This window comes from Alosa sapidissima, chromosome 23 (genome assembly GCF_018492685.1).
Source record: "Alosa sapidissima isolate fAloSap1 chromosome 23, fAloSap1.pri, whole genome shotgun sequence".
Classification (NCBI taxonomy): domain Eukaryota; kingdom Metazoa; phylum Chordata; class Actinopteri; order Clupeiformes; family Clupeidae; genus Alosa; species Alosa sapidissima.
Genome location: NC_055979.1, coordinates 5,846,223 through 5,859,292, shown reverse-complemented (window position 1 = coordinate 5,859,292; position 13,070 = coordinate 5,846,223). Strand labels below are relative to the sequence as shown.

Sequence of the window (13,070 nt, the reverse complement as noted above, 5' to 3'; positions counted from 1 at the left end):
ACATATTTACACATACACACAAACACAAACACAAACACAAACACACACACCACACACACACACACACACACACACACACACACACACACACACACACACACAAACACACCACACACCACACACACACACACACACACACACACACACACACACGCACGCACACACATCCATATGCACACACAAAAAGAGAAGCAAAAACACACACAGAGAACAGGAACACACATACTGAAAACACAGAGAAAAACACAGTTGTACAGACACACAAATGCACACATGTTTCATGTTGACACGTTTCATGTTGACACGTACAGAAATGTCTGATACTCAGAACCTAATAAATTGTAACTGTAAACAAAACATAACACCTTAACTTACACTAAATGTACATCTCACCAAACCATTCTGTTACATAATAAAGAACCATATAACACCCTTCTTCAATATCATGTGACAATGGTATGGGTTTAACCCTCTCTGGTATAACCTTGGCTTGTCTTTACAGACAACACTATATGTGAATCCCTGTCGTAAAACTAACATAGACGTATCATAAATATGCCATGGCAGCTGCCATATCCTCATAAGTGACATTCGTTGTCTAGCAAGGTAACAGTGTTATGCTATAACTAGTAACTTTATGAGTGCTGATATGACTGTATAATACAGATAATAGCAACAGCACTAGGTCATTATAGGCCTTTATGTCTAATGACTAGTAATAGTAGAGCATAACTATATAATATATAATGTAATATAATATATAATGTAATATAATATTTATGTACCTCACATACTGTATATAGTTTGCAACATTAAATGTACTTTTAGCAACCTCTATGATGTCCTCTGTTTTACCTGGAGACCAGTCAGAGCAAAGAGACTAATTGCTAACGAGGGCCAGGAGACAAAGACAGGGTCACCAACACACACACACACACACACACACACACACACACACAAACATGCACACGTGCACGTGCACACACCATCAACATCTCTACCACCACCATCACTATCTCTTCAGCTACCTCTCCTGGATACTGAACCACCTGGGAAATTGCCATGTATGCCCCACTACATCCACTGCTCCCACTGGCAGAAATACTTGTCCCAGCAGAACCTGGTATTTACCCCACCCCTAAGCATAAAGAGGGGTATAAGTATATATACTTTTTGATCCCGTGAGGGTGTGGGTGGGGGGGCTATATCAACTCTCCAAAGTCTGGGTGACAATTTTATATGTTTGCCTACATCCACGATCACACACTTCTATGCAAGGCTCCCTTTACTACACTGTGCACATGTGATCAGCAAATGCAGCACTGTCTTATATAAGAACACAGTGATAACCTGAGACAGGCAGCTTCTTAAGTCTTCCTCTCATCTCTTTGTAACACAAGCACATGTTCCTGCACACTTACAGACTTTCTTTCTATCCTCATTTGAAGCAGATTCCATTGTTATAGTGTGGTAATCGCTCATCTTAATTTTTACCTTTACTGTCTATAGCTGTTGTTGAAGAGAAAGACTCTCCAGTGAAGCTAATTTTGACATTACTAAAGAATGAGCCTGCCTCCCCACATATATAGTATATGACCACAACAAAAAAATACATATATAGTATATGACCACAACAAAATATAACACATAGTATATGACCACAACACAATATATATAACATATATTATATGACCACAACACAATATATATAACATAGTATATGACCACAACACACTATATATAGCATATAGTTTATGACCACGACACAATATATATAACATATAGTTTATGACCACAACACAATATATATAACATATAGTATATGACCACAACACAATATATATATAACATATAGTATATGACCACAACACAATATAACATATAGTACAGTATATGACCACAACACAGTTTGAATGTGTCGCTGCATTCATAAAATCCTTACAAAAGGAAGCCAGATATTATGTGTATCAGGAGATGTAAAACATATACAGCAGATACCAAAAACACACCACTGGGTCTTCACTTTGTGCCCATTGGCTGTTTCTGTTGCATACTAAACACAACTAAAGATTATTAGTCAGTATGTTTTCTTTTCAGTGTCTCCACCGATCAGCTGAATCACAACACACGTCAGACAGACACCCATCCTCACTCCCACAATAAACGGCCCACACAGAAATCACAGAGCCAAGCCAAAATTAAACATTGTATGTCTGAAATAATGACCACACTTTGTGAAGTTTCTGTTTTCCTAGACTTATGTAGCGTGAATCATCATGTCTGTATCGACTGAGCAAGGACTGAGACAAAGAATTTTCTAAGCCTGGCAGTGTGACTTGGAATAAAGGGACCTAAATGTACTATTTCAGGAAAGACATGAGAACACTTTGGAAACAGAATAAAAGAGAAAGAAAGACAGGTCCAATACCTGTGGAAAGCCTGGAAAAGACTGGTCTGATGTTCTGATGTTTCAAATGTGACGAACAGAGAGTGCCAAATGAATGAACTTACAAAACAGTAACTCACTTGACATCTGTGTTTCACTCTTAGATTATCGTGTTTTATGTTCTATCATGTTTACAGGGAGAAAGAGCAAAGAGCAATCTGGGGCTAGCATCACAGACAATATGGTGGCTTATTATTGTGACTGTAACATTACTCTGCCCATTTCATAAAGCCCCAATAGTCTGGTTAGGGGAGACTTGAATGCAATGAGACAGATGGGAAGCCAGTGATGCTTGTTCACGTATGCTTCATGAAATGTCCTCAGCCTGTCAGATAAAAACCATTAGCGGGGAAAAGCCTGATATTTTCAGCATACATATACTGTATATGCGCTTAATGAAGCAGAACTGACTCAAAAAGACAAAAATGACTCAAAAAAACAACAAATATTGTGAAAGCAGAAAAGAGATCTCTGGGATTGAATATCAGATGGCTTTTGTAGATTACATGTTGTGCTTTGTTTACCCTCTTGATATAGATTTCCACCTAGATTAGGGTCATATTTGGATATGACATATTTTGCATATTTTGGACATATAAGTATCCATTGGTAATATGGTCCAAAGGACATATCTTGTGTTGTGTGAAAAGCATGAATTTGGCATTCATGACAGTGTTATCAGTGTACGGGTATGAACACCTCATCTTGTTCAAGTCAACTATTTGGGACAGTTCATGTCAGGACAATAATTAGATAGTTGCTATTGTACTAGCTTGTATAAACCAAGAAAACAAGGAAGAAAATTGCTATAATCCAAGGTGACGACAAGAAACAAGAAAGAAAGCCACAGAGAGAAAAACAACTGCAGAAAAGGCCTTAAAAGGGATGTCTATTTCTGCTAACCCCATAGCCACTAATGATGTACCACATTGATATGCCCTTGGCACCCTACTTCCAATCCTTGCACCAGGTTTGTCGACTAGGTTGTATTGACTATTGGTTGTCTAGTTTAACATGAAAACATCTCTGCATGCTTTTATAGGGGCTGGGGCAGGAGAGTGGTCAGTTTGAGGCATCAGGCTGAAAGCAGACATCTGCTCAGAGAGATAAATAGAGGACTCCAACCAGAACAAAGTTATGTATTGCTAAAGGTTACGTTCAGTTAAGAAGTTGGAATTGCATTCAGATAAGTGAATGACACAGTCTGCGATTCAGGGCCTCAGGCATTAAAGGAATTACAATATGATTAATGGTATGCCTCACTGGGGTGGGTGGGGTGGAAGGTGGGGTGTGGTGAGGCAGATTGGGGCTGGTGTGTGTATGTGTGTGCATGTGTGTGTGTGTGTCTGTGTGTGTGTGCAGGAGGGGCGGGTATATTTCATTACATCATTCCTTTATTATCCTCTTTTCTTGACATATTGAGTCTTTGTCTTTTTTTTCCCTCAGGTGACAACAAGGGTTAATGCTGAAACTTTGAAATCCTGTGCAGTGAGAATGCCATAGCCCAACTGATTTCAACATATTATCCATCCAACTATGGTTCATGCCAAAAGCAAAACACTCTGATCCTTACTGTAAAATGCAATACAAAAACACTAAAATATAGTCAGATCCCTATAGAGTCGTAGATGTGACAAACTGTACATTTAGGTCCAAAGGTTATTAATGCCAACTTTAACATTTTATTAAATATGTGGTCTATGTGGGATATATCTGTCAGGTAGATATAGCTGAGAGGTATACACTCTCCAAAATGTACATACCCTATCCAGGGAATGACACCATTTCATCTTCTGCAAGAGAGCCAGCATTTGTGTAAAGGCCAAATCCCATTTTAGCTTTCCAAATGCACCATTTGCTGTTGTAATATTTAAATATTCACAGGTGATCTGTGGATCAAGAATGGCATGTTAGAGGTACAGCAGTTTGTTTAGTATGGGACCTATGCTATGTCTACAAGGAGTATTTTCTTGTGGCTAACAACACCATTTGACTGTCATATCTGTACACTGATATATCCAACACTTGAAAATAAATATGCTTTATTATATATGTTTTGACACTATTGTTTCTGTTGGTGTTGTTTTGTACCCAAGTAGTGGAATAATTGGCGTCATCAGACCTGGCAATCACGCTAGCTCATTACTGCAGTTCTGACTTTGTTGTTTTACTCCGTTAAAAAAAGAAAAACACAAAATCACTTTATCATCTGATAAAAAGGGGATAACTGGAGGCACACGAACACCCACCACCAATTTTGAGAAAGGCTCATTAAGGATGTCTGGGGAGAGGGGGTGGGGTGGGGGTGTGATATATTCATATGATGTGGATGAAGTCAGTCTGCAGTCTAACGAATGCTTGGAACAAGAAATGTTCAGATCAGAACCACATTTTCAGTCTAGACATTTCAAATGTTGATTTCAGACTCAGGAATTATTAAATAACTTTAGTTTCAAAGGGAAATACCCGACACATGTCTGTCTACCACATACCCACTTTTACATAGACGCCAAATGGGCTGTCCACTGTCACATATTTGATATATTGTCAGAGAAAACTGCGTGATAAAATTAAAAAAGGTGCATGACTCTGAAACCAGACATAAAGAACACGATGTTGGAAAAGAGCCAAATCTGGAACGGTAGTTAAATCTAACCTAACCAGATCGCCTAAACAAATCATCCACAATCCTTCGTATGTTCTTTTAAACCTTTTTTATTGAAAGTGGTGACGTATGCGCTCATAGTTTACATATATGCCCTTGACGCAGCCTGTGTTGGTACATTAATCGAAGTAGGATTCTTTCGTGGGCAGGATTGTTGCAGGCACGACATGTAGTTAATTATTTTACCGCATTCAACTGCAGATTCATTTTCAAAGAATCAGACACATAGAGAGCAACACCTGTATCCCAAAACTAGTGCGATATAATAGCTCTGTTTATTCTTTGGAAAATGCGTTTAGAAGACTCCAAACGAGGTTGTTTTAACCTTCATTCGAAGCAGGAATGTCTTAGAGATTGGCAGTGCGCTATGCGGTTTACTTTAAAAAGGCAACTCGGAACAAACACTTCAGTTTATCTGATTGTCAACAGAGTTGGACGGGAAATCTAATCGGAAACAGAAGCTATAAAATCTTAAACTGAGGGGAGAGACAAAGACTCAGTCTAAACATATCGACGGCTTTTAATGTGAACATTTTAACACTTGCCCTGTATGTGGATTGATTTTTTTTTTCAGCATTCCCTCACCCGATGGATTTTTGCCATTGCAGCTCAGCAGAGGGTGTCAGATCTTCCAGTGAGCACCAGGCTAGAACGAACGGAGTCTCTTGGTTGCCTTCTTCGCAATTCAAAATCGGGAAAAGACAGTACTGGAGACACTAGAATACACCGAACGATGTGAGGATTCTGAGGTATCTTTTTGCCATGCATTGTGATCAGCATTACATCTTCGGCGTGTGAATTCAGCACCAAGGGAGAAAGAACAGCACCTCGCTGCATGCGTCGCACCGTAAGAAAATCACGGATTTGTAAAATTGCAAGGTCAGTCATCGAAAACCTTAAGTCAAATTTAATGATGGGTGAAGTAACGTATTGTTGCTTTGGGTTATTTTCAAAATTCTTGATGGGGGATTGAACAAAAGGATTCTCTTGAGCTGATGCATCTTATGGTCAGTTTTACCAGCCTACGCCTGGACATAGCCAGCTATATGGACATGGATATAATTACGGACTGTCGTCTTCTTTTTTAAGAGTGGTGAATCTTTTTTGAATCCCAAACGCATATCCACTCGCTGATTGCATTCATGTCTTGAAATCGGGGATGAATTGTTCGTATTGAAAATGCTTCTTTGGATTGTGTTGCTGAAGGCGGCTCTTTGTGTTGCTATTGGAAATGTTACAAGGGACGTTTGTAAGGAGCAGATCTGCTCCTGCAATGCAATAGAAGGCGATCTGCACATTGACTGTGAAAAGAGGAGCTTCAGCAATCTCCATCATTTGACTGGTCCGAGTTCCCAGTTTTATCATTTATTACTCCACGGGAATTCTTTGTCCAGACTTTTCCCCAATGAGTTTGCTAACTTTTACAATGCTGTCAGTTTACATTTGGAGAACAACGGCTTACACGACATTGTCCCTGGCGCCTTTCTCGGACTGCAGCTTGTCAAACGGCTGCACATAAACAACAACAAAATACGGTCTTTTAAAAAGAACACGTTCCTTGGTTTAGACGACTTGGAATATCTCCAAGCTGATTTTAATCTACTGAGAGACATTGACCCATCTGTGTTCAGGGACTTAAGTAAACTTGAAGTTTTGATCCTAAATGACAACCTTATAACTGCACTTCCTATAAATGTGTTTCAACACGTACCCATCACGCACCTTGACCTACGGGGAAATCGAATAAAAACGTTGCCTTATGAGGGAATTCTAGAACAAATACCTGGCATAGTAGAGGTTTTATTGGAGGACAACCCCTGGGACTGTGACTGTGACCTGGTATCCCTAAAGGAATGGCTGGAGAATATCCCACAGAACGCTCTTATCGGGAGTGTCCTTTGCGAGGCACCAACACGACTGCAGGGAAGGGACTTAAACGAGACATCAGAGGCAGACCTGTGCCCTTCAAAGAACGGGATAGACTCGGGCATGGATGCACCTCCCACCCAAGACGAGATCTCCGATCCTGGACCCAGTCCAACGCCTTTTAAAAACGGTGGTGACACAGAATCCGAAACTCCGGGAAATAGGCATAAGCACGAAAACTGGCAGCGAAACCCACAGAAAACGAAACCCACTGCTATGGCAACGGGGACAGGGGAGAAGGACCAGCTGTCCAACGCATCCTGTCCCCACTCATGCAGCTGCAAACTGATCGGGACCAGACAAGGACTCGGGGTCAACTGCGAGGGCAGGAAAATAGAAAGCGTGGTCAATTTAAAACCGAAACCCATTATTGCGCACGAGCTGAATCTGCGTGACAACAACATTCACACTGTGAGAAAGAACCACCTCAAAGGCTACAACAGTCTCAATTTACTTGATTTGGGGGGAAACAACATAAAAACGCTAGAAAATGGCACTTTCCAAAATCTCACTGAGTTAAGGTGGCTGTACATGGACAAAAACTACCTGGATACATTAATGGCGGAAATGTTTGTGGGACTGCAGAATTTGGAATATCTCAGTTTGGAATATAATGACATTCAGCTCATCATGGCCGGCTCATTCAGTCCCATGCCGAATTTGAGGGTCCTATTTCTTAACAACAACTTGCTTAAATCTCTACCTGTGGATGTGTTTCAAGGGGTGGCTTTGTCCAAAATCAGCCTGCACAACAATTATTTCACATATCTCCCAGTGCCTGGTGTTTTAGATCAGCTCAACTCCATTATACAAATTGATTTGCATGGAAACCCATGGGATTGCTCGTGTAAGATTGTTCCTTTCAAACAGTGGGCAGTTAAACTTGGGCCAGACGTCATTGTAAGTGATCTAAAATGCGAGTCCCCACCGGAGTCTTGGGCGCGGGATTTTCGGCGCATTAGCAATGAGCTACTGTGTCCACGGCTGAAAGACAACATCTCTCCCACCTCCCTCTCCAAGAACAGCACTTTCCCTGTAGACACGGGGACACGGTCCAACAACTATCTGGAACCCAGCAGAGTATCCATCTCTGTACTGGTGCCTGGCTTGCTGCTGGTCTTTGTCACGTCGGCATTTACTGTTGTGGGAATGCTCGTCTTTATCTTACGGAATCGTAAACGATCAAAGCGAAGAGATGGCAACTCATCGGCCTCAGAGATAAATTCTCTACAGACTGTATGCGACAGCTCAGCTTACTGGCATAGTGGATTCAACGCAGACGCACCGCATAGGAATTATGACTGTGGAGCCCACTCCCTTTCCGACAAGTAACGTTATGCTTAAAGATGTAAGGACAGCTCATGCTGGAATACAAACTAGAGAAATAAGCAAATAAACTGCGTGCCATGAAAAAAAGTGAAACGACTGAGGGGAAAAGACGCATTGCCTACTTCAAAGCTTCTTAGTCGCTTCTTTCGGAATTAGCCTATTTTTTGTGTTCTCCAGTTGACTGTAGTTGTCAACGAGCCTCTGCTACAGAACTAAGTGTAATATATGTAAAGATCCCCTCCCCCTACCCAGTACAGACATTTGCCGCAATCAGACCGAACATCAGAGGAAGGAGGACTTGGAAATGGTGCACGAGCATGAATGTAATGTAAATAAAACTGTATCATATCTGCATGATTCGCATGGTCTCAACACACACTGGGGTCCATACCATAGTTACAAAGAAACAAACTCGAACCTTCTTTCGTGTTATCAATATAAATATATATAAATATAAAACTATATATGAATATATTCAAAGTGCCATTTCTCTATTTTTTGTGACAAAACGCAGTTAGGATTTGTATTTGTTGTTTTATTCTGTTATCAAGCGGAAATGAACAAAAAAGATGGGAGGAAACTTGTAAATGCATGTTCTTTCTGTTTATCATTTGATTGTTGATTGATATCAGGATTATTTATACTTTTCGCAGACTTTGGACATCTGCTGAGTCACCTCCTTATGAATGTAAAATGTGTTATCTTATGGTGTGCCAATTGTTGACATTCAGATATATGGGACGCAGACAAGCATGACCAACTAACGTCACTCCAGTGCTTATGCTGCGAAGTTAATGTAGCCACAAACGGTTCCTGATTTTGTGTGGTTATGGGTTGCAATGGATGAAATGATACTGTCTGCCAGAAAAGGGATAGACACGGTGGTTTTGTAATGGCCTATTTTTCAAAAGTAAAGTGTTTTCAATTAAAGCAATGTTTCGGTATGTGCAGAGTCAGGAATAGGTAATGGTACAAGTACTGGGTGCGACTAGAATGCTTTTTTATGACCATAAAGAAGTGCTCCCCCACGAAGACTATTATCCACTTTAACTATTGTGAGCTTTTGTAAAGCCATCTATTTCGTCCAAATATGTCAAAATGAAATGACATTTTATAACTAACATGTCCGTAATGTAGAGCAGGAAGTGTAAATATGTAACCCTAACACGAGACACATCAAGGGAGACAGACCACTGCATTTGACTTGTGCCAGAGAGGCGGATGAGAGGGACCGCTATTCTGGAGAAGTTCCTCTCAAGGTGTCGCTGTTGTATCTCCGCCTGTTCAAATGATGAGAGCAAAAGGTGTACTGAGGTGGGATAGCGTCTGCAGCTTGGCTCTTGTCATGAAAGAATGCATGGACAATGAATACGTGCATCGGGATCTGCGCCAGCGAGAGAATTATCAAGAATTGCGTCGTCGAGTATTTTTAAGATTACATTTTACAAACAAATACATGTATAGAGAAAAAAACGCAAGGAAGTACCATCAAAGATAGTCTCTGATAACTCACTGCTGATATTCACTTGTTCTGCATTTTCATTATGTCAGTAATCTTACATCTATTCTATGTTTTATTTATTTGTTTTTATTTTGTATGAATGAATGAGACCAGCCTGCCCACCTTATGTTTTCAATTGAAAGGTCAGATGTGTGTGGTGGTTTGAGATAAATCGATATAAATCAAAAGTGATGTAATGGGACAGATATGCACTGTAAAATCCAATAAGTAAACCTTACTTAAAAAAACCATGGAAACCGATTGCCTTGAAAAATCAGACTAAAGTGGACTGGGATTCTAAAACTGAGCTTACAAGCAATTCCTTAGTGTAGTGTATTAACACTACAGCAAATTCCTCTTTAACCTACCTAGGTATTGCAAGTGAAGTGTACTTTAGTTTTCATTCATAAAACTCATGTTCTGAAGTCGAGGTAACTAATCAACCAATTCCTCATATCTGGAATATGTAGTAACAGTTACTTGAACAGCAAGTTAATCTTACTTGGTGAAACCATGGAAACCGATTGCCTTCAATTTAGCAAGTAAATATTACTCATATACACAAGTTTGAATAAAAATAGGCTCTATTCTAAAATAATGACATTTACAACTGCATCAGGTACAAATACGGCTTTGAATTATTTATTATTCTTGTAAAAACAACAAAATTGGCACAATTTAGCTGTAGCAACAACCTACATCTTCCTTTTTTCTCCTTTAACATTTTATAAAAATCTTTTTTAAAAGGCCTGAAACTAAAATATACAAACTTTAAGTATCTCAGTAGCCTGTACCAAATAAAAAACAATACAGTAGTCTAACCTAAATTAACACAATACATGAAAAATACGGTCTTCTTAAAGGGATATTCCACCATTTGGAGAATTACACTCATTTTAGCCGTTCTCTGAGACTGGCGATACCACTTTTAGCTCCAGCCTAGCATAGATCATTGAATCGAATTAGTCCATTAGCATCTCGCCTGCTAGCATCACGTTTAAAAGTGACTAAGATTCCCAGTAATTTTCCTATTTAAAACTTGTCTCCTTTCAAGTAAGAAAGTGTAATAAGACCAATGGAAAACCAAATGTAGAGATTTTCTAGGCTGATTTGACATGGAACTATACTCTCATTCAGGCGTAATAAGCCAGTCACTAACCGATTCGTCTGCTGCAGCTCAACTTTGTTGCTGGAAGTTAGCCTACAGGGACTATTTTCAGGTGCTGCATGATATCATTGTGCTGCTGTGCCCCTGGTGTTCCTTGATTATTACGCTGGAATGAGAGTATAGTTCCATGTCAAATCAGCCTAGAAAATCGCCACGTTTAATTTTCCGTTGGTCTTATTACACTTTCTAACTTGAAAGGAGACAAGTTTTAAATAGGAAAATTCCTGGAAATCTTATTCACTTTTAAACGTGATAAGCTAATGGTCTAGTCAGATTCAATGACCTATGCTAGGATGGAGCTAAAACTAGTATCGCCAGACTCGGAGAACGCCTGGATGAACTGGAGAAAGGTAAAAATCAATTGTTCAACTCAAGGGGAGGAATATCCCTTTAAACATCTCTTAAAACTTAATCGGGCCACAAATTTATAGGGCCAAATTCTAAATGACTTACCACCACAGACTTAAAGGGGAATTCCGGTATGATATTGACCTAAAGTGTGTTGAAACATGATGCAGAATGTGAACGTATGTCTCATAGCTCATCTCGGCTTGTCCCCTGCACTCCGAAATCTGGCACTAGTTAGCCGATGCTACCAACAGCTTTTTCAATGGGGTTGCCTCGGCATCGGCCTAGCCATGCAAATAAATCACTGTTTCACAGCATTTACGAGGCTCAAAATATCTCCACACTTCATTGGTAGACTTCCGAGGGCCCTGACATTTAAAACGAGACATTGAGAACTTGGAAAAAGCACTGGTAGTTTATTTACAAGCCGATTTATACAGACAGTACCTTAAGAAAGTTTACCGTTCGCAGCCATCTTGAATTTAGTCACGATAAGTCGAGCGACGAGTACGAATGAACAGGTATGATAAGGGATCAGATTCCAAAAATAATTCCGTGGAAATGCCACAGAATTGGGTTTACCAATGAAGTGTGGAGATACTTTGAGCCTCGTAAATGGTGTAAAACAGTGATTTATTTGCATGGCTAGACCGATGCCGAGGCACCCCCATTGAAAAAGCTGTTGGTAGCATCGGCTAGCTAGCGCCAGATTTCGGAGTGCAGGGGACAAGCCGAAATGAGCTATGAGACATACGTTCACACTCGGCATCATGTTTCAACACACTTTTAAGTGAATATCACACCAGAATTCTCCTTTCAGTTTAGAACCATATAAGCTCAAAAAATAGAAAACATCTCAGCAGAAGATTTTTAAGACTTTGCCATTTTGGTGGTAGCTTGTTCTAACCCAAACAAGATGCAGAGTGCCTTAGGCAAACTTTTGAGACCATCCATTACCAGCCTCCCCTCAATGATGATGGCTGTAGACACTGGCTCCAGGTGGATAAGAGTTGGATCAACCGGTGTGTCATCATCAATGACCGTCAGCAGCCCAAAGGAGACTTGTGCCCACACATCCTCACCATCAGTAACCTGTAAAACAAATAGAAACACAAAGACAACAGTTAAATATATGACTGATTAGTTATTAGCGTCCAAACTGTACCTTGCTGAAATATAAAATGAATTAACGGTAATGCTGCTGCAAGTAATCCAAGCTTTGTGTTGATCTCTTGAGGATGTCATGAAATGATACAAAAGATTTAGAAACATACAAGCAATTTTCAGCATTGTATTACATCCATGGAAATTACCACTTACCGTAAATGGTGTAAACCAGAGATTTATTTGCATGGCTAGGCCGATGCCCGAGGCACCCCCATCAGAAACCTGTTGGTAGCATCGGCTATTAGCGCCAGATTTCGGAGTGCAGGGGACAAGTCGAGATGAGCTATGAGACAAAAGTTCAAGGTATCATGTTTCAACACACTTTAGGTCAATATCATATCGAACTTCTCCTTTAAATGTTGAATACACACTAGTATGAAAATCACAGTCTTCATATGGGCATGGAATGTTAATTTCAAATGACTACAAACGTGTGAAAAAATCTGCTTCAGTGCAGGGCTCCCCATATGACTAAAAAGTGCATAAACAATCCATATGAAGACAAGGTATTGGTTGTTGC

At 40.0% G+C, this 13,070-nt stretch overlaps 1 protein-coding gene across 1 annotated transcript; it reads left to right on the top strand.

Annotated features, from left to right (window-relative positions):
- Positions 1 to 5,250: 5,250 nt before the first annotated feature.
- On the top strand, positions 5,251 to 10,071 carry LOC121698900 (SLIT and NTRK-like protein 1). Its single transcript, XM_042081401.1, has one exon. It carries the CDS (start codon positions 6,291 to 6,293, stop codon positions 8,367 to 8,369), a length of 2,079 nt encoding a protein of 692 aa, XP_041937335.1. The 5' UTR covers positions 5,251 to 6,290; the 3' UTR covers positions 8,370 to 10,071.
- Positions 10,072 to 13,070: the final 2,999 nt, after the last annotated feature.

Coding starts and splice junctions, on each gene's coding strand:
- LOC121698900 (XM_042081401.1), top strand. CDS start 6,291: ATGCTTCTTTGGATTGTGTTGCTGAAGGCGGCTCTTTGTGTTGCTATT.